Source organism: Vanessa tameamea, chromosome 27 (assembly GCF_037043105.1).
Source record: "Vanessa tameamea isolate UH-Manoa-2023 chromosome 27, ilVanTame1 primary haplotype, whole genome shotgun sequence".
Classification (NCBI taxonomy): domain Eukaryota; kingdom Metazoa; phylum Arthropoda; class Insecta; order Lepidoptera; family Nymphalidae; genus Vanessa; species Vanessa tameamea.
The window spans coordinates 1,157,315-1,181,295 of NC_087335.1; the positions used below are offsets into that span (position 1 = coordinate 1,157,315).

At 31.3% G+C, this 23,981-nt stretch overlaps 1 protein-coding gene across 3 annotated transcripts in view; it reads left to right on the forward strand.

The window, feature by feature from the left end:
- Positions 1 to 5,538: 5,538 nt before the first annotated feature.
- Positions 5,539 to 23,981, forward strand: part of LOC113404892 (nephrin) — a 238,106-nt gene continuing 219,663 nt past the window's right edge. For 2 of the 3 annotated variants that reach the window (XM_064219262.1, XM_064219261.1), the window contains exons 1-2: positions 5,539 to 5,720; positions 22,233 to 22,452. In XM_064219262.1, coding sequence (XP_064075332.1) covers positions 22,413 to 22,452 — 40 coding nt within the window. In that variant the 5' untranslated portion in view covers positions 5,539 to 5,720; positions 22,233 to 22,412. The remainder of the gene's footprint in view (positions 5,721 to 22,232; positions 22,453 to 23,981) is intronic. The other variant, XM_026645963.2, reaches the window with a different exon arrangement.

A 23,981-nucleotide genomic window follows, 5' to 3' on the forward strand; every position in this document is an offset into this window, starting at 1 on the left:
AACTTGTTTAAAATATTATATCAATTAAGACTTAATCAGTATAGGATATGCTTAAATCAAATATAAAAAATAACCAAAATGTATACCAATAATGTTGCCATTAAATTAATAACACAAATTTAATTTACTTGGTAAAATAAAGCCTCTCTAAACTCTGGGTAGGTGCTGCCTATTCGTCATATAGATCGCCAAACAGCAATACTTACACATAAGAACAATATGCGTTCGGTGAGTGAGCCAGTGCACTCACTACACTACAGGCACAAGAAACATAACATCTTAGTTAAACAATTATACGTGATATTGCAGGAAAGAATAAAATGTAGTACACCATATAATAAATTCGAAAGTAACTCTGTCTGTCTGTTCGGAAAACCCTTCAGCGAAAGTTGGTTCCACAGGGTGGTTGTGCGAGGCAGAGAATGCCTGAAAAATCGTATACTTATGACATCACTGTGGTGTGAAAACTTCGTATACTGACGCGATGTCCGAAGTTGAAATTCATCAGTCGGTATAAATACAATTCAACGTACATTTTCACTTGAAAAATGTGGTAGACCAGTGATCCATCATCTCTACGCAAAGCCGAAGGACCTCATGTCATGAAATTTGGTATAAATCAAGCTTAAACCCTAAGGAAGGACACAGGCTACTTTTTATGTCCAACACCTGAGAACAATAAGACACGATAAGTAGTTTCATGTATGTATGTATATTGTATTATACCAGCGTTGCAGATCTATCGATAGTTTGACTATCGATAGTTAATATCGATAGTTGAATATCGATAGTTGACCTCGGAAACTATTCAGGATATCGATAATACTGTCGATAGTATCGTTTTGATCAATACTATCGATAGTATATAGTATCGCATATATATAGTATCGCTAGCTCTCTGTAATCAATACTAGTAGTAGCAGCGATTGGTTTTGGAATATCGATAGTTTAGTTTAAATGGTTTTTGAAATACTATCGACAGTATTGACACGTGACACTATCGATAGTCTATCGATAGTGGACTATCTATATCCAACACTATATTATACGTTCTGTACGATGTGTGTGGTACCATTAATTTGCCATTTATTATACCGCCAAAGAACAAGACGGAAGAATAAAAAATCTTACTTGTTTGAACAATGAATGACTTGTTAGTTTTTAAAGGTATATTATACTATGTTTAAGGTCGATGACCGTTTACTATACAACAAATATCTTTAAAGCAAAGTAAGAATTAATGTTCCACTGCTGGGCAAATATATTTTACTCTCAAAGAGGTTTTGGAGCCGGTTTCGCTATTTTTTATAAGTGGTCACCACTGCCCATTAAAATTGGTGCTATAATATGTTTAGCTTAAAAACTAAGTTGTTAACTGGAACGCAACAATACTAAGCATTGCTGATCGGAATTGAATCTTTCATGAGTATTAACCAGAGGGTGGTATTCAGGTGATTTATGATTGTCAAGAGGTTTCATCGCCGTGAATTATAAATTAAAATCACGGACGTGTTTTTTTTATATATCATAGGGGCCAGGCAGACTGGTGGGTGACGTGGTGGAAAGCAAATATTGTCATCTATATACAACACCGGAAGTCCTGCATGTGAGTAGGGTCATTTCTAGAAAGAGGAAATTCTTTCACTGGTCAAGATCCTCGTCTTCTTTCAAATGTATCTAATTAATATATTCTTACTGACAAGCGAAAATTACTCTTTAAAGAGAACAGACTAACAACTATCTCACTTTATAGTTACAATCAACAATAATTAATTTAAACGAATGATAATTAAAAACGAAAAGTAACTTTAAAAAAAATTTTTCAACGACTCGTAAATAGTAGATATATCCGAAGCACTCTAACTTCGCGCCAAAAAGTTAGCGCAAGTTCGCCATTGTGACAGGCGATTGCGCGCTCTTTTTTTTAATGTATTACACTACAAGGCATCATCGCATAAGGCGTTAAGAATATTATGATATGACGTACATCATTAACATACTATACTAAAAAAATTTTTTTAAATAAATGTATAGTTTATTGCTAACATAAATACAAACAGAGTAAATACGTTGTAAAAAGATACATCAGTGTTTATATAAACTTAGAAATGTTTAGGAACACACTATGGTAGCATTTTTTCTCACGGGCAACCTGTCTTTTTTGTTCTAGTTCGAAAAAACGGACAAAAATAGTTTAGACAAATAAGATTCTTAGTTCATTGCAATAAAGGTTATTATCCTATAACGATGTTTTGAGTGGATAAATTATTTTTGACGGCATAAAAACTTTATTGCCTAGTAATAAGGTTGGTTTTGCTATAAATTATTTTATGATGTTCGAAGATTTTTTTTTTGTTTTTTTTTTATTGGCCTTTTGAAGCACAGGTGCTGTCTTCAGCCGCTTGGTATCGGTAGCTGTTTGATGGACTTTAGATGTTTTAAACGGATTGTCTCTTTGTTGATTGCTCTTGTTATCATTAAATAATCTCCAGGCCGTTTCAAAAATATATAATTTTAATTGTAATAAAAAAATTAATTCAAAAAAAGATATTCCGTTTCTTTCGCTTCGTGGGCCTGATGTGTCTATTTCCGAACCAGTTGTAGAATTTTGACATTGCATAAGAAAGTGTAATACTTCTATATTGAATAAATATATTAGAATTTTGATTTTGAATTTAAACTTCGAGTAACTCTACTGGGTTACCGACATACATGCAATGACTCGTATATTTAGCAGAAGAAAATTTAACTCAAAATTGTTACGTCAATAGTCTAAATTAAAAGTGAGTTAACCTCTGAAGCTATTTATATAATAATTATATTCAATTTATAATAAATGTGACATACATTTTATTTATAAGTTTTGGTCTTTAATTCGGGCATTACAAAAAGAGATATGATCATTTATCGGTTCAAACAATAATAAATACTTAGGCTGTTTATGAAAATTCGAATGAATATAAAAAAAAAAAAATTACTTCATTCAAGAAGACTTACGAGCGCTTTGAATTTAACATTTTATAAGATTAATTTTAATTAATTACAACCTATTTTGAATGTTGATTCTACCGAGAAAATCAGTAATTTTTATGTAGTTTTATATAAGTATGTGCATATATTGTTATATATTGTTAATTAATTTTTAATTACCGCCTTCATGGTTTTTCTGTTTGACCTAAAGGTTGACTGGCAGAGAATGCCTTCAGGCATTAAGTCCGCCTTTTGTCCCATTAACTTTATGGTGGTCAATAAAGCATTTAAATAAATAAATAAACAATTACCCATCTCCAACAATAAAATTTCATAGTATGCTATTTTCCCAACAACTAATAAATTTTATATATATATCTACGAGATTTTCAAAGTTATCAACTACTTAAACAAAATGATAATCTAATTGTAGACAAACACTGATGCAATAAGGAGTTCAGTAACTAACAACTAAATACAAGACAAGAACTCAAAATATGTTTTAATCAAATAGGCTTTTAGAAACGCTTTTGAATCATCATTTTAAACAAACGTAAAACTACCAGCTCGGAGTGTACCTTCTACATTCTACCGAGAAGAACCGACAACGAAACTCAGTAGTTACTCATATCCAACATTTGAAAAACGATTAACAAAAAGTATACCTCCGTTAAACGTAATTAAAATGTTAGTAGAAATTTATAATGATTTAAAAATACTACTTGATGGTAGGGCTTCGTGCAAGCCCGTCTGGGTACGTACCACTCACTCATCTGATATTCTACCGCCAAACAGCAGTACGCATTGTTATGTTCCGGTTCGAAGGGTGAGTAAGCCAGTGTAACTAAAACACAAGGGATATAACATCTTAGTTCCCAAGGTTGGTCGCACCTTTGTCTATGGGTGACCACTTACCATCAGCTGGCTCAGATGCTCGTCCGCCAACATATGCCATAAAAAAAAAACAAAAAAATTCTAAAATAGAAACCAAATACCTATAAATGGTATGATACAAATGTTTCTATATAAATCCAGCATGAAAATCAACGAATGATAACTCCAAACTTTTTTTATCATACGATATATGATTGTGATGTAGTTACAAGTTAATTGCTATCAAATAAAATAAATTATATTTGACTCTGAAAATTTAATCGAGTTTTTTTTTTTAATACAAAACTACATCGATGATTGAAATAATCTAATTATTGTTACTCGGAATTCGCTAAACTAACGAAACCATCGAAACAAATACTTCATAGTCGTTGTGAAAGTCAGAATCTTTATTCATTACGTTGATTTACTTGGTGGTAGGGCTCTGTGCAACCCCATCTGGTTAGATACGGTAAACTTATCATATTATATTCTACTGCCAAACAGCAATGCTTACTATTGCTGTGCTCCGATTTCAAGGATGAGGCACCAAGGATATGTTCTCACAGTTTCCAAGGTTGGCGACGCATTTCATACGGCGCTTATTCTTCTTACGTCTATGAGCAATGGTGACTTACCATCAGGTGGCCCATTAACGTGCCAGCTACGGAAGCAATAAAAAATGTCGAAAATCTATGACCGATTCAGAGTGCAACACCTCAGACTCGAGAAAACCGACGAAGGAAATGACGTCTACATATTACAAAAACTGACTTTTAATAATAATAATAATAACTGTACATATATTGAATAATTATATTGAAATTATGATGTATTTGAGATATACCTAATACATTGCACAAGAGATGAAATTACATAAATACCTACAATTCTTTGCCAGACCATCACGGAACGTACATGCAAGGTTTTAGGTAAGCGTGAAATACAAAACCGAATTAATAATAATAAAATTATTTAAATGACATATGCGTAAACATTTTAATACATTTGCCAAAATATTATAAATTGCTTTTTCAATATCTGTCTGTTACGTTTTCACCGTTAAATTTAATTTAATGAAATTCGGTAGAATTAACCCAAAAGAAGGACCTAGGCTACGTTTTTATATTTAAATTTACACCGTCTCCCTAACTCGCAAGCGAAACCGCAGTCGAAAACTAGTAATATATGTTTAAATTCTTATTCCAGAAAATATATTTGCGTTTTAAAATTATATTGATGTTATTGTTTGAAAATCTTTTTTCGTTAATTACAATTAAATAATAAAATGTATATTAATTAATAATGTAAAATATTTCATCATACATAAGTCTGAAAATAGATGTCCCGTGATAAAAAATAAGAAATTAATAAACAAATAAGACAAAATATAAACGATAAATAATTAGTTAAATAATAAAATCTATAGGCATGTTAGCATGTCAACAAGTATCAAGATTCATTCATTAATATATAGTCTTAAAAAAAAACCAGCCTCGTACAAGCACGATGACGCGTCGTCGGCTACAATTAAAATCCAATTCGAAAATCGAACGCAACAGAAGCCAAACACGTTACAACGCACGCAAGACGCTACGCGAATGAGATACGCAGGCTCCCCGGGCTTTACTGATCAACCCCCATCCCCCCGTGCCCCGCTACCCCACCCCACCCCTACACATAGCACTCAGCTCCGAGCCGCCGTCGCGTTCGGACGTGTGATACGCCGCGAAGCCGACACCTGTGGCTCAACAATCAAAAGTATCAAACGCGCGTTCGATTCTTTTAGGATTACAGTGTTATAGTGAAGTGTGTGAAAATTTATCAATGGACGACTTGTGACCGGTTTTTCTGGACGACGCCGGTTCGCCGTGAGAGTAATATTTTTTTTTTTCATATATAAATATGTTATCCGACATGTTTTTGAGTTCTTTAACCTGTTTTAATTAATATGTGGACGTTATAAATATTAATTTTATATCAGCGTTAAATGTCGTCGGTATGTTGTCGTTAATATTTGAAATTCGATTGAAATTTTTTTAATGATTTGGGCATAGATTTATGTATAGTCTCATTAAAAAATATATTATCTATATTATAGTGATACTCGTAAACGAATATAAACCCCATTGAGTCATTATAATATTGCATTTATATATAATATTTAATATTTAAATCATTAATAATTAAATTAAATTTAATGCAATTAAATTTTCATAACATTTATGTACCGTTATAGAAGAAGAGAGATATTATTATTATATTTTGAAATTGGAATAAGTTCGTCATTTAAAAATATATCATTAACATCATACCTAAATTTCCTATAAAACGGCATATCAAGCTACAAAAAGGCTTCTAGGGTAAAACAAGTCGTTAAACTATTAACACTTTGTATACCTACTAGTGTATAAATAATTTCACAACGACCTTCAAAAAAATCAAGAAAAATGTTTTTAAAAAGATTATTTGTTTCGGTGGCGTCATACAGACAGATTTTTATTAAAGATTTCTTATAATAATTTTAACATAAACATTTTGTATTGTAGGTAGTTTTAAAATTAATCACAAATTTAACATATAGGTAGGCGATAAAATGTCGTTGAATTAGTATTCGTTGATATTTTCGATATACAAAATTAAATTATAAATAAATAATTAATTAATTTATCAGATATGATCCGTGTACAAACTGTAACAACCGAGTCTCTTAACGGTTCCTAGATCTACATTCCAAATCGATCTCTCGTTCGATGCCTCGTTAAAGCGATTCATAGATGTTTCGAAGTTCTTAAATAAGTTATATTTTGATGCGATTTGATTATTATCTGTATTTAATTTAACATAACAAATGTTATAACTTAATGAATGCGCGTGAGAATTTGTGGTACAGTGGAATTAATTCTCATGGAAGATTAAGAGTTTAAATCCAATTTGTGTTCGTAATTCATCTCGTGAACTGTGAAGGAGGACATCGTGGAAACTCGGAGGAGTCGGGTGAATATATTAGACGTCTATCTAATCTAATGAGAAGCGTAAGATAATAAGCGACATATCTTCTCCTGTAAAACTGACATTTAACTTTTATCACATATTTTTTAATATCGATATGACAATTCAGTCATTCTTCAAACTTTAACATTTGTGCAAGTACTGCTTAAATTGTCAGTGAGTTAAGATTTAAGATGTCATGTCTTGTTGAACACTGGCTCGCTCAACCTAAACCAGAACACAATACGGATCAATATTGTTTAGTGTTAGATTAAATAGTGACCGACATTGAAAATACATTCTAAGTTAAATAAAGTCGCAGCCACACAAGATAAGTGATTAACATATTAGACAACTTATTGATATGATTTTAGTTATGTTTCATCCAGCATAACGTGGACAGTGACATAAAACGTAGCTTTTTTCGAATTTGAAGTGTTTATGTCTTACGTATGATATAAAAGTCAAAACATCGATTAACTTTGTAGTTCATCATATTTATCAAACATCATTTTGTAATCCACCGATGTGGACCTTTCTAAAAAAAGTCACTGAATATCTTTCGACGATTCTTCTAAGATCGTGGTATTTTATTTTCCGAACCAGTGCTGGTTACCAATTCGAAGATCAATAAGTAAGTTAACTGATTCTATATTGAAGTAAGGAATTTAATTCTGTATAAATTAAATCTGCAAAACCAATATTATTCTGTAATAAGAATCGACTTACTGTAGAAAAAGCGAATACTACTTAACAAACAATACTAGCGAATTGTCGAAATTTAATAATATGGAACATTGATTATAATAATTACAAAAATGGGATACACGTACCAAAATGGCGTTTCACTGTAAGTCGGTTCTCAACTTTTCACGGATAAGAATCGAAGTAAATTCTTACAAAATCGCTCTGATATATAAAAGCTTGAAAAGAATTCCGAAATGACAAGAGAAAAGTCAGCGAATAAATCTAGATAATACTGTTTAAAAAACGTAAACGTCCAATTTGATTTAAATTAGTATAACAAAATATTATTTATTATAGAAGTGGAATCAAATATTAATCTTATATTAGAGATAGCTCAGGTAGTCCAGTGGCTAAAGAATCTTAAACACGTAAAAGTGCAGAATTGCGTTGGCATAATCATCATTTGTGTTTAGAATTCATCCCGTGAAAGGGAAATACCGTGGACGAAAGTGCAATTGTCTAACTTCAATGAAATTATATAGCCGATATATATATATTTATAGCCGAGATGGCCCAGTGGTTAAACGCGTGCATCTTAACCGATGATTTCGGGTTCAAGCCCAGGCAGGCACCACTGAATTTTCATGTGCTTAATTTGTGTTTATAATTCATCTCGTGCTCGGCGGTGAAGGAAAACATCGTGAGGAAACCTGCATGTGTCTAATTTCAACGAAATTCTGCCACATGTGTATTCGGCCAACCCGCATTGGAGCAGCGTGGTGGAATATGCTCCAAACCTTCTCCTCAAAGGGAGAGGAGGCCTTTAGCCCAGCAGTGGGAAATTTACAGGCTGCTAATGCTAATGCTAATGCAATGAAATTCATATGTATTTTTTTATCCACTGATCCGCATTGGAGCAGCATGCTGGAATGAGCTCCAACCTTAGCCCAACTGTGGGATATTTATTTAGTGTCACTACACTTTTATTAATTTTAACGATTTTATGTATATATGTTGCGTTTCAAACTTTGCAATTCAAACAAATAGTTCTAGAAATATCACGAGTTATTTAAATAAATGCATGAGAAAATATGAAGCTTTATACAATGCTTTAGCACTTCCAGTGAATAGATCGGCCGGCGAATGTTTATACATCATTGGTTTAAAATGGCATGGAGTTTTATTTTTTTTTTGTTATCGATAAACGCTGAAACTACTGAACTGAATTTTGACAATTCCTTTACCATTAGAAAGCTTCTTTACTAAGAAGTAACATATGCTAGATATACTTTACTAACAATAAGATTTCTGTGTGTGTGTGTGTATCTACTCTTATAAATAAAAAACTGAAATCCACGCGAAGCCGAGAGCTTTGCAATATTGCAAATTTCTATGAATAAGCTAAGATTTGTATTATATCGAAAGAACAGCAGTGATTGAAGTCTTATAAACGCCGGAATGAATGAAGCTTTACGTGGTAAGTTGATCAGAAGTTCCCTAACTGGCGGCCTGTGGTTCCGTCTATTCCGATATAACATTATTTATGATGCGTGTAAATAAATTTTATAATTTTTTTTTTTATGAGAAATTAAAATAAAAATGTATTAAAAAAAAAATCCAGTTTACATGTTGAAGTTCATTAAGTGAGCAAAATTTGTAATTATATGTTTTCATATGTGTAATTTTATGTGTAAAAAAAGGCGCGTATAATTACGCAAGCGCGTGAGAAATTCTAAATCTTCGACGTAATTAAAAAAAGTTTTTAGTTGTGTACAAATAATTAAATACAATAGAATAATGCTTAACTTAAATATATTAAAATAACATAATTTATGTTATGATAATTTTAATTTATTCTCTTCAAAGGCGTGAAGTTGTCCCTTTAGAGCTTTATTGGAGGCTTAGCGAGCAACTTCATCGTGTAGTTTTAATACACGCCAAAAGAAGCATAACTTAAAAAATCTTTCACATGCTTATCCAAAGCATCTTTCAAAGAGACTTTGATTTCATTTGAAGGCGATTTACAGATCGTTACTTATGACAATTATTTGATAACTGCTGTATTAGTTTTGATGAAACAAAACTGAACAACGGGTTACCGAATACAATTCAAATGACTAGAGATGAAAAATAGTTTCTCAAATTTAATTTGTATTATATTAGTGCATTATAAAGTTAAATTGAATAATTAATAAAATCAAATATCCTTAAATATATCGTAATTCTTCACAATTTAAACGAGAACTGGTTACAAATTAAAAATATAATGACGTAATATCATGAGATTATATCTTAAAATAACTTTGAATACAATTATTTATATAATTTATTTGTCATACAATTTACACTAGCTACAAAATCCGGCTTCGCATGAGTTGAATAAGGATTATATTACAGGACAAATTAATACTGAATTTTTTTTTTTTTTTGTGTTTTGGGCCAAGAACCCTCTCGCATTCTTCATGCAGAACTACCTACTAAAGTTTTATCGCAATCGGCGCATTTAATGCAAACTTAGTTTTTATTTACATAGATATAGTATTTATAGTACATTGACGTGTATCTTGAAATTTGTCGCCGGAAAGGAAGGCATTTGAATGAGTCTGTGAGTTATAATTAATTTGAAATTGAGTCAATTTATAAATGTCAAAACGATTTTAGATTATTACGGTTTTAGTAAAATATAATTTAAAAAAGGTTAATGGACCGTTAAATTTATTGTGAGTACTAATACATTGCTTTTATAAATATTAGACAACATTACATACATTACTCTGGTCCCAATGTAAGTAGCTAAAGCACTTGTGTTATGGAAAATCAGAAGTAACGACGGTACCACATACACCCAGACCCAAGACAATATAGAAAACTAATGAACTTTCTACATCGACTCGGCCGGGAATCGAACCCGGGACCTCGGAGTGACGTACCCATGAAAACCGGTGTACACACTACTCGAACACGGAGGTCGTCATGCTTTTAAATAACAAAACAGTTTGGTTATAGTGTAATATAAGAAATTTTCATATAGTTATGAACATATAATATATATATAATTACAAATTTGATGTTATGTAATAATTATTATAACATGAAATTTAGTTGTAAACGAAATGAAAGGATACTATAATAATAAAGTTATACTTTACTGAAACGAAACAGACTGTAAACGTACCACTCCTGGGCTAAAACCTTCTCATCCTTTGAGAATAAGGTTTGGTGGTTATTCAAGCACGCTGCTCCAATTTTGGTTGGTGAATACACAAGTGGCAGAATTTCACTCACGATATTTTCCTTCACCGAGCACGAGATTAATTATAAACACATATTAATCATATGAAAATTTAGTGCCTGGGTTTGAACCCGCAATCATGAAGCATCTCTTGACTTTACTGAAATATCGAATTTCTAACAAGTATATAATTAGTTATATAAGATGATGAATGATTTAGTCTATAAATACCACCGGTTCGAAATCTTGAAATAAGAATAAATTGTATGTTTATTTTATAAGCCTTTCTTCTAGTATATGTTTTATGCATTGATACATCCTTTTATAAGGCTCTATTGTGTTGTAAGAGTAAAAATAGACGTTGAAAGATTTTATAGAAATAAGCTTATATGCACAATATAATTCTTATGTAAGGAAATTTTCTATCGTAAGTTATGAATTGGAAAGTAACTCTGTCTGTCTGTAACGCCAATGTTGGAAGCTACGTTATATCCCATGTGCCTGTAGTTACACTGGCTCACTTCAAACCGGAACACAAAAATACTAAGCATTGTTTTCGTTTGAATATATAGGTATATAGGTTTGCACAAAGCCCTACCATCAGATAACCACCATTCCAATATAGGATTCCTTACGAATAACAAATAATAAATTTATCTTTTTCGCATTTTCAACCCAAGGAAAATTCCTTTACAATTCGCCTGTTACTATTGAGCCATATCGAGTTCTTGCTTTATTGTAATTCTAATATCATTTAAAATAGGGGGCGTATCGTTATCACAAAGTGTGTTTTATGTCAAAAATGTGTACATATTGATTTTATCTGTGAGTGAATTATTGAAAACCATGACGCGTGTTACGAAAACATTGATCATGAGTTACCAACTATCACTTGTCAAATTACGTATAGATTTTACTCTTTCTGACATTATTGATTTCCCATTTGGAAGAGAAAGATAGCATTCTTGTGGTAGTGCTTTGTGCATGGCCCTCTGGTTTCGCATATTCAATTTCCAAACAGCAGTACTTTGTATAATTGTGGGTGCCAGTGTAACTGCGGATATAACATCTTAGGTTCCAATGTTGGGGCGTATTGGCGATGATTCTTTGCCCATCTGACTCTCTATATTTTAAAAAAGCTGTAAGTGTTTTAACCTTTATCAGAAAAGAAACGTTATTACTTTGAACAAAAATGTTAAATACAATAAAATAAATAACAATTATATTAAACTGATTGCAAAGTTAACAGAAGACGGTTATTGTTGTGTTTGTAGACGGTTTACTTGGTGGTAGGGCTTTGTGTAAGACCGTCTGGGTAGATACCACCCACCCATCAGATATTCTACCGCCAAACAGCAGTACTCAGTATTGTTGTGTTCCGGTTTGAAGGGTGAGTGGGGCAGTGTAACTACATACATAAGGGACATAACATCTTACCTCCCAAGGTTGGTGGCGCATTGGTGTAATGTAAGGAATGGTCATTATTTCTTACAGCGTTAATTTCCATGAGCGGTGGTGACCACTTACCATCAGGTGGCCCATTTGCCCGTCCATTATACTTATTACATATGCATTTATAAACATTTGTATATAGAAAAAGGTTTGTTGTAAACATTTATTTATTTACAAAATAAATCGTTTACAATATTGTTGTGAGAATTAAAATATAATAAGAATTCTAGTCAAAATTGTAATCTACACCCGAGTGAAGTGCACAGCGGATGCTGGCATCCTGCAAGTTTGAACCGGTTTGAAGCGGTTTGAGTCTTGTTGTTTTTAATCTTGCAAACAAGTATACATCTCGGTTTCCCACGATATTATACGGATTTAATGCGGTTTATAATATGGTATCTAGTTTTTATATTGGGTTATTTGAATGGTGAAAGTTTTATATCGGAAGTGACCATTGATGTTATTTATGGTATCTACTAATTATTGTAAACATTAAGTGTTCTTAATGTCGTTTCTAATGTGAAATTTATATTTACATTTAATTTCCTGTCAATAATAATCAAATAGGTGACGACATTATTAGTATACAGACAGACAGACATCATGTATTCGCCTAAAGCATTCGCAAACGCGTTGCATCTTATGATATAAGTTTTATGTATATGACTGCCTCGTTGGTCTTGTGGCTCGATATAAGGCTACAAGATCCAATGGTTTTGGGTTCAAACCCCAGCCGATAAAAAGGTTTTATGTTTTTTATTATTATTATTTATTTAAAATAACGTAACCATTGCCGGCGATTGTAACTTAATTCACTACACTGCTGTAGTGAGTGCTACATGTATCAGTATTTCATGACACACGAGTAAATTATAACACACAAAAGCTCATACAAAAAACGGCGGTGCTTGTTGGGTTTCGAACCATGATCTTTGGTTTAAATCTATTTCACCTATCCATTTTGCTATCTCGGTTCTCAAGATATGGTGCAGATAACTCCAAAAGAATAACAATTAAAAACGTATGCTTTATTTAAGTAGGCTTTACCAAGAATTTTGAATCGTCATTTTACAGAACTGTATTAAAAGTAAATCTACCACCGGTTCGTAATACCGAGAAGAGCTAGCATGAAACTCAGTAGTTACTCTTTTCTAACATTTGAAATACAAATTTTTAAATAAAATTATATATATACGGTACATAATATATCCTTCCTGAAAGTCAACTAGTAAAATATATATTTTATGTAAATTAAAATGGTTGCCAAATGTTGCGTTCATTTTAAGACATAACTAGACGTGGACAGAACTACTAATAAATTATTTCCTTAAAAAAAAAAAACACATGTCGCCGTAGCGTCGCACGTGCGAGTGCGTTGGTCGTAACCAGATGATAATAGATTATATTACTATTGTTACTCGATATTATTTATAATTAGGTTAACGAAAATCGGGGTATTTCGCTATTCAGATGTTTAAATTTGAAAAAAAATACGTTGTGTCATTAAAAATGTCAGTTTTGTAATTGACAGCTAAAGCTAAACAACATAAATAAAAAAAGGTATGTTTGTTTTTTATTAAAATCATTCTATTTTTAAATCTAAACATCGGACATACTTACGGACTTATTCCGGACTATTCTCTTGTGGCTCTGCCATATTGTGCACTATTAACAGTTCTTGATGAATATATCTTTATTTATAATACAACAATAACCACTTAACTACTTAGTTCCAATTTATTTTTATTTCAAAAGAATATCATGGCTTATTCAAGTTCTCAAATCTGAAATTTTGTTTATTTGGCTTTGTTCTCTTGTGGTTGGAATAGACTATATACAGGGTTATTGGTAAATCGACGTATTCCCGTTAGGAGATGATAGGGGTGACTATTTGCGATAATTTTAATTCCCATATGCATGATGCAAAAATGAACCATTTTTGAGTTATCACGTTTTTTAGATTTTTTTCAAAATAAGTCAAAATTGCAACTTCAAAAATTTATTAAAAAAAAAGTTTCGATTAAAATCTACTTTTTTCTTCTGATTTATAAAAACGATTAAACACTGGATATTTTTCAATATTTAAACAATAATTATCGGTCCAAATTTAAAAATGCGAGACGGAAAACGATATTATTTCAATATTTTTTTTATTTTTTTCCCTCAAATATGACTGAAAAACAAATAAAACATTATGAAACTTGTTCTGCAGATTATTTTAAAAACATAATCGTTTAATTAGCTTTCCGAAAATGTATAAAAACTATGAATTTATTTCAAAGCAACCGAAATAAAATGATCAGAAAGGACGCTGGTGGAAATTCGTATTCGAATATGACCGAATTCGTACTAAAGGTCGCTCTTTAAAATTCTCACAAAATTTATTTAAAATAATAACCAATTTAAAAAAACTTACTTATTTATTTAACTTACTTACTTAATACAAATTTTAAAATAAAATTTAGATACATTTAAACAGTTCAGTAGCTAAGTTACAATTAAGATATTTTATAAACTTTTTTTTTAATAAATTTTTGAAGTTGCAATTTTGAATTATTTTGAACAAATCTAAAAAACGTGATAACTCAAAAATGGTTCACTTTTGCATGATGAAAATGGGGGTTAAAATTATCGCAAATAATCACCCCTATCACCTCCTAACGGGAATACGTCGAATTACCAATAACTCTGTATATAAAACTTTTAATTACATTTAGGTTATTAGGCTGTAAAATATAACGCTTTTGCCTTTATGAAAGTAAATAAAAAAAAATAGCAATTATGTGTCATTTACAACGTGACATTTGTTTAATGTCAACTACGCGTTTCAGCCTACTTGTTGGCGCCAATACTGTTTGCGTACGTTTTATGTTCTAAAAGAGCAAATACGTCGGGTCGAGTGCCATTTTTTTACGACTTATAGTATCGTGTCCACGTGTAAACGATTAACAGTTCAAGTTTACAAACTAAAGCTTTCGACCCAACCAAAATCTGTTTAACGTCACGGAACAAAACGAAAAAAAAAACTGTTTAAACACTACAAAAATTTGATTAATGTTAATCCGTTAGATATAAAAATTACAAAATCTACGCCGCCATATTTAATTATTTTTGACGTCATGATTATAAACTCTTAAAATTAGATATATTCATGTAATACAAGACCTAAATATTTAGTTTTTTTTGTATTTACTAATCTTTAATTTGGAGGTAAATTAATTCAAACATTACCTCCCACCCCTGGTTGAGTCTTTAAATCAACAATTCTTACTAGTATTGTAAGTGTGAAACTGAGATAGCTTGTCTAAACTTTAATGGGCCAGCTGATCGAAAGTGGTCACCACCGCCAATACCAATATTCCTACATCGCCAATGTGCCAACCTGAGGAACTAAGATATGTCCCTTGTGCCTGTAGTTACACTGGCTCACTAACCCTCAAAACTGGCGGTAGCACACGATCGAAGCAAAAACCTAGTAAATTATAAATATACCTTTAAAATTATCTATAATATTGACCATTTTGATTGAACCATTCGTCATTAATTTTCCGTTCGCCTGTATCATCTCCAAAAAATATACCAACATACTATTTTGTAAATATCATATATGAAGTTCAATATAATTAAAACAATTGTGCCAATACTGTACGCTAAGAGATAAAAGTAATCTCCCCAGCGCAGACTCCCGCGTTGCCCACACGTGTGCTGTTTTCATGTAACGTATATATTTACGCACAGATAACGCAAGTAAACAGCACCGGGGTACTTTTTTAAAAAATATTATAGTGTTTAAAAATTTTGATACTTGCCACAAATTTTTTTTTGATAGTTAACTTATAAGTGTGTTGTGTTATATTGATTGTTAAATTATTTTACCATCGGTTTGAAAAGAATACTCTCAGGTTATAGAAGAATTGTCGGTCATTCAAGAATAATTTCATTGCGGTAGGGTGTTGTTCTTCTAAATTCTATCACAAGAGCAGTTTAGCAAACCGATTGAAGGTATGCATAATATACTAGCTGCTCATCCCGACTTCGCTCAGCTATATCTCAAATTCTGTCCTACATGACTTGGAAACTTATACCGTATACGTAGCGCACAAAACGGAATCTCTCTAAAGACATAATTTTCCCCCTTTTGCAACATTTTTAGTGACACCCAGCTCCTATTGGTAGTCTCTAGCCTTCCTCGATAAATGGGCTATCTAACACTGAAATAATTTTTCAAATAGGATCTGTAGTTCCTGAGATTAGTGGGTTCAACCAAACAAACAAACTCTTCAGCTTTGTAATATTATATCGGAAGACACATTAAAACTACTAACATGACAGATCTGAAACAATCTTAGCAATATAGCCAAAAAAAAACCAGTATTTTTGTTTCATCATCTATGCGAACCAACTCAAGCTATTACAGAAACTAACAGAACTCGGTAAAGAAAACAATAAACCTCTTTCGTGTCCGACCTTCAAGGACAATGAAAATATTTAAGCAATAATTTTCTTGAAAAAATACCGGTCACCGAACGACATTGAAAATAAGAAGAAAAAAAAAAACATTATTAAACATCAACATTCGCTGACCACGTGTGACGTTTCTCACGATGCCATGTGGTATTTTATTGCGAAATGTGGTATTATATTATTTAGTACATACTTGTATGTTGTCTTACCATTTTTTTTTATGATGGGGTACACCATAATCCATAGACATTGTTGCTTTAAGGACTACATGCGAGTATTTTCGTATTGTTGCTGCACGATAATGTTCCGAGCAAAACCATCACAGGTTGCTCTACCGAATTTGCATGCGACTTTAAAATAGAAAATTGTTAAGTAAATTGCATGAGCCGGGTGAAATTTGCACGTGTTTAATTTAGGTTATCCTTGAGCAAAAAAAAGACGTTAATCCAGTAGACGGATATAGTGCTTCATTTTAAAATATGATGTCGTCCTGACCGATTATGGTCACGGCACCAAATCTCAAGGGAGACCAGCCAAGTATGGATGACATATTATAGTGCACAGTGTGTGTGCAAACACAGCTGCAAGCTCTTCGATAAAATCAGGGATAATCATTGTATGTGCACAAGAAGTAAGGATAAGCTTAGAACGCCAAGTTTCCGACACCGCAAAGTCAATAAATCATTCTTGGGGCAAGGTATCCGCTTCTATAATAAACTTCCGCAGACATTTTTAACATTGCCGTTTCATAGATTCAAGTCATTTGTAAAAAATACATTGGTAAAGAAGGCATATTATACGATACAAGATTATATTGATGATAAAAAAGCGTGGAGTTAATGCTTGTTGACTTCCAGGCAGGAGACATAACATACATATATAATTGTATTTAACTAACATGTTTATTTTTAGATGTTGGAAAAGAGTAACTACTAAGTTTCTTGCCGGTTCTTCTCGGTAGAATCTACATTCCGAACCGGTGGTAGCTTTCCTTTAAATACTTTGTTAAATGACGATTCAAAAGTGCTTGTAAAAGCCTACTTGAATAAAGTATATTTTGATTTGATTTGTTATTCCTCACTCACATTATCCGATGGGACAGCAAATCCAGCACGACCGGAAATAGTCCAGGCGCAAGACCAACAGCTCTAGTGCTCCCCGGGGCACCAGAGTACATACTTCCGAACTTCCAGATTCCGGTCTTATTCGGTCTTTGTAACTGAAAAAAAATCTATATAAAAGCCCAGTAATTTTCATCAGTCTGACTTGAATTCAATATCTTAGGATGTCCGACCATATATTCTAGCCATTATACACAGTGTTTTTATGCATGTTTTTATAAACAAAAGATAGAAAGTTAATTATTAAAAGTAACAGAGAGATGTTACTGTAATATTTGTAACTTTGTCGTTGCGTTTAAATTCTGAGCTGGCTATAACTTTAGTAATAAATTAAATACAAGAGATATGACACTTCAGCGTATTATAGTTTTATTAACACATAAAATGTTTGTCCGTGTTCTTAGTCCATCACAATATTGAGTTTCCGAACGTTAAATGTTGCCAGATAATTTTATTTATCGTAGAAAATTTATATTTTAATACTTTTTAATTACGTTACTGTAAATTTTATGTTGCTTATAAGTTTTAAATAATAAGTGTTATTAAAACACGTGATTTATAACAATAATATAATTAAAACTGTTCTGTTAAATATCATTAATACAATAGAAAAATTACTCAACTAGTTTTCTCTCGTAGCTTTGCTTGATTTTTAGTCGTCAGACATGAAAAGGTCATCGTCCTTCCTCGGGGTCCAAGCTTGTTTCATATCAAATCTTTATCAAATTCAATGCACTGGTGTGACTATGAACGAGAAACGGACATACAGACAAACATCATTTTAATTTAAATCAATAAGCCTGTGATTAATTGTTGATTACAATGAAACATATAATATATCTCTGAAAATAATTAAATCTCTACTCGAATAAAGTGTATTTAAATTCTAGTCATATATCCTATTGTAAAAACTAATTTTTATACAGAAGGTAATAACAGCAAGTAATCATCAGACAACATTATCCATTATTACAAAGGCGTTATTTATAAAATCGCCTGACGGTTACACGAGGCATCAAATAACTCGTCCGGTCCTTAATTACGATCGAATGTTATCGAGATCTTCGAATTTCAAATTTTAATTACAATTGATACGGAACCCTGATTGATACGTCATCGCTTTCACGTATGAATTAACGTAGATACGACACATAGTCAAAATAATAGCATTTATATCGGACTAATTTTTTTTTTTTTTGTAGTCTGTCATACTATCCTCTCTATTCTTTCCAATCATAAGCAAGTTGTTATATTATAAGTGTCTCCAATTAATCATTGAAATTTTATGATTGAAGAGTTTCCGAATAATTTATTTCATTTATACTAAAACTGTAAACGAAAATGTCATTTGAAGACGGGAAACTCAAAGCGTTCTTAACTAAATTGACTGTATTGAAAAAAATAATCTTTTTTTTTTTTATTTGAGTACATTTTTATGAAGACTTTTCATGTTACATGATTACATTGAATGTAGAGTTACTACCAGTTTGGAATGTAAATTCTAAAGTAAATAACAAGTTATATACAGTTACATTAGACACATAACAAAATAAATATCGTATATGTATTCGTCTCGATGGAAAACAACGAATACATAATCTAGAATATTCTAGAACTGTATTATAGCAATGAGCCTTAAATTTTAACGTAAGACTTAAATTTTCTTATATACAAAGTTAAATAAAAAAAATGTATATTTTCGTGTACCCAATGAAATAAATATTATTAAAATATACCAAGGAGGTTTTAAATGAGAAAAGTTTTTATATTTATATATTGCACATACACGGAAAAAAAAAACGAAATTTCACCACAAAACCTTAAATAAATGCACAGACAGAGGCAGATACAAAATAATTGCCTCTCAAATGTTATACCCACCTACATCTTTGTATGGTACAAGTTTTATAAATAACGCGTTTAAATATATATGTATATCTTTAAACTGCGTTATTTATAAGACGGGTACTTATGTATATATAATATGTATTTACATGGGTTTACATGGATACCATAATCTATCAAATAGCCTTTAGATTGAAGGTTTGAAAAATATAAAAAAATATATTGTTGTTGAAATTCTCGGTTTTTCTCTACTATAATATGCAAGTATTATACATATAAACCTTCCTCTTGAATTGCTCTGTTTATTAGTGAAAACCACATTAAAATCGGTTGTTGAGTTTAAAAGATCTAACCATATACAGAGCGAAAAGCGACTTTGTAGAGTTACACAATTCTTGATAAGAAGACAGACTCTTAAAAGATATACGTGAGAAGGTTAAATCTGACCAATCAGAGTTAAGATTGATAATATTTTAACCAATCATGCATCTCGTTTTCATGTAACGGAAGTGTTGAGTATAAAGGTAGAATCCAGATGTCTATCTAAATTCCACGTACTCAAATACCAATATTTAATTATAAAGATTAATATTAATTCAAAATGGACAAAGAAGATATTACAGGATGATACGATGTTACTACAAGTATTTAAAACGGGATATTTACCATGTTTTTTATTTTTATTTGGTGGAGCTCGATATTACGACGTTATCTACGAATGTCTTGGTCACGAGACAGTCTCGTGAACACAAAATAAAAATAAAAGAACATGGTAATTATCCCGTTTTAAACATTTGTAGTAATAAAAACAATCATCTTAATTTAAAATTTTATATATATACGTATAAGTTTATAATTGAATTGTTACTGTGTTAAAACTAAACTATATATTGGTTTAACGTGTTCGTATTTGAATAATTATAAAATTATATATTTATTTCAAGTAATTACATCGCAATGATAATAATATTTTGGACGTATGAAATGTTTTAATCAAAATCACTAAATGTTTGCAGAGTATAATGTTACTTATCGGTAAAATTTTCTCGCTTACACCAAACTTAAAACTTAACTAGGCTACGCGTAGGCTAAAAGGCTATGTCGCAAGCTGATTCAAGTTTTTTTTGAGACACACTTAATGTTTCGAGTGGGACTCGCCACTGACGTCAGTTCATTCAATATTTCTTGACCAAGATTAAATGCATAGACTACTGGACAAAATTAGCATAAATCTATTTAAAATATTAAAAAAGCATGTATACAATATGGTAAATAAAGCTTTAAGTTACTTAAACAGAGATGGCCTAGTACTTAGAACACGCCCTTACCGATGATTGCGGGTTCAAGCCCGGGCAAGTGCTGAAAACCGAATTTTCCTGTATTTTCATGTGCTTAATTTGTGTTTGTAATTCATGCTAATTTCAATGAAATTCAGCTACATGTGGATCCATCAACCCACAGACTCAAAAAGCCCTAGCCCAGCAGTGGGACATTAACAGGCTGTTACATAATCACTTAGTGGTAACTTGCTATGCACATACAATGACATACAGATTTATGTATTATTGAGTCAAAAATATGGGTATGACTCAAGAAACTCTTGTGTCATAAACTTGATAGATTTAGTATTAGTAGATGATAGAGTATTAGACTCTATCAACAATGGACCCCAGCTATGTTCTTTGGATTATAATTATATGACTTAAGAACCTGCGTTAGACATTGGTCAATAAATCACCAACATTGGCCCCAAGTTATAAATATTAGGCCTGTAATTAATTATTTTACAATTCATGTTTACATTTTGTAATTAAACTAAAATATATGATAATTTGACTTGGTGGTAGGGCTTTTTGTAAGGCCGTCTGGGTAGGTACCACCTACTCAGATATTCTACCACCAAACAGCAGTATTGTTGTTCTGGTTTGGGTGTATGAGCCAGAGTAAATACAGGCACAAGGGACATACATTCTTAGTTCCCAAGATTGGTGGCGCATTAATGATGTAAGGAATAGTTAATGATTCTAACAGTCCCATTGTCTATGGGCAGTGTTGACCACTTAACATCATTTGGCTCATTTGCTCGTCCGCCTTAAAAAATATAACTTATAAAATATTGACTATCAAAGCAAAGCCAATGCCCAGACTCTACTAAGTTGAAATTTTTAATAAGTTCATAAAGCACCCGCTAAACACGCTTAAATGTAGGAAAAGGGAATTTGTAATATTGTATGAATTGAACCCGTACGAGTAGTATAGAATTACACGTTTCAATGAATGATTTTACACTCAAATGTATATAAAAACTGAATTCGTTAAAGCGGTAAAATTTTTACGATTGTGTCCAAGATGGAAAAATAAGATTTAATACTTTACGATTTGCCTATAAAATCGATATAGCCTTAAAATTTTATAGCCTACCGTCACGATACGCCATGCTATGCCCATTGCCCAAATCTTTTATGCTTTTAAATTGATTTGCTTTAGGCTGTTAATATTTTTTATTATACCATAATATTGTAATATATTTAGTATTAACGAAATTATTTAAAAAAAACATATGTACTTATATAATAATTCTCTTTCATCTCTTTCAGAAAACTCAGTGATCGCAAGTCGTTAAGAACAAGATGCGTTGAACTCAGTGAAATTTGTGATAGTGTATTATTGCCAAAGATTATATTAACGGTTTAGTGATTTTGACAGTTCAGTGACAAATATGTTGAGGTGATCCTGACAGGCTAGTTAGAACGCTATGTGCTGTGAAGTTAACGAAAATGTGTTCAAAATTAGGATTTGTCGCCGTCATTATTTGTGGTAAGTTTTGTATATATTATATTTATAATAGAAAACGATATTCACGGTTGACAAAGTCGTTCTTAATTTAAACGAAACACAAAGACATTTTTTTATATATACGTATTATAGTTACCGTGTTCAATCTTCTGGTATATTTATATATCGTATATTATTATTAAATGGACCTTGTAATTTTTTTAATTAAGCTTCAGAAAAGATACGTCTCCTAGTTTATCAGCTCGTCTGGTATAGATGTATAAAATAGATATTATATATATATATATATATATATATATATATATATATATATACAGTTCAGAAATAATAGCCGTACAAATCATGATTGCGAGGAATGCTGGCAGTAATGTTAGTTGTATTTAGGTATTTGAAACTCTATTTATCTAAATGTTGAGAAATTTCTACAAAATACTTGCTCTAAATATATATCATTTATAAAATATATTTGTATTTACTTTACAAGCCAATGTGGCGGCCAATCTCGAGCACTAGCCAACTGAGCTGGAGATATTGCACCAATGTGTGCAAAATAATAAAAGTATATTCTATATTAATCCTCAATACTTTAAAACGGCTATTCTAACATGACTGGAAAAAAATCAGGGCCTTAGGCTTTAGGTGGTTTTCGCAGCACTGTTAAAACCACTATTAAAAAAAAAAAAATCAATACTTTTTAATCATTCCGATTCGAAGTTTGAAAAGAGGACCGAATTATATATATCCGATCAACTATAATAATAACTTTGTGCCCATAGTTGTGTACTGGCGATGTAAGGAATGATTAAAAATCAAATAAATGTCTATGAGCCGTGGTGAATCAATTACTCAGGTAGCAGATTTATTATTGTTATAAAAAAAAAAATAGTACCTATAATGTGTCTATTTAAAATAAAAGTTAACACATATATAATAAATTCCAAAAAAAGTCCCACGTTATAAATTCATAATTAGAATTGTATATGTAATTATATTAATTGTTAACATATTTTCTTATCACGAAGTCAGTTTAATAAATCTCATTCTAACAGTCTTTCGACATATTAGAGTTAATTGAAATCACGATAAGTGTATAAAAACAGACATATTTAAATATTTTATGTGTTGCGAGTTAAATTAAACGATTCAGTAGACGGTTAAAGCATTTTTTTTTGTATAAATTTAAGATAATAATAATCAACAGACATTCTTCGGGAATTTTAATGAAATTGTTAAAATAATTTAATTAAATATTTTATACTTATTCTAGACTAGGTGTCTCCCGTGGCTTAGTTAGCGTTCTAGTTCGCTTTCCTCATACAAAATTTCATTTTATAAAAATCTGTATCACAATATACGTCATTAACAATTAAAACATCGTCAGTATAGACGTAGTCGCATATTAAACACATACTACTTATAAATTAAACCCTATACAATTAGTTATGAATTAAAAACATTGTTACAAACGAGTGTTTCGCAAATATTTATTTTGAACGCAAACCCTTAATTAAAAAATCATGAACGATTAAAAACACAACACGACAATTGTT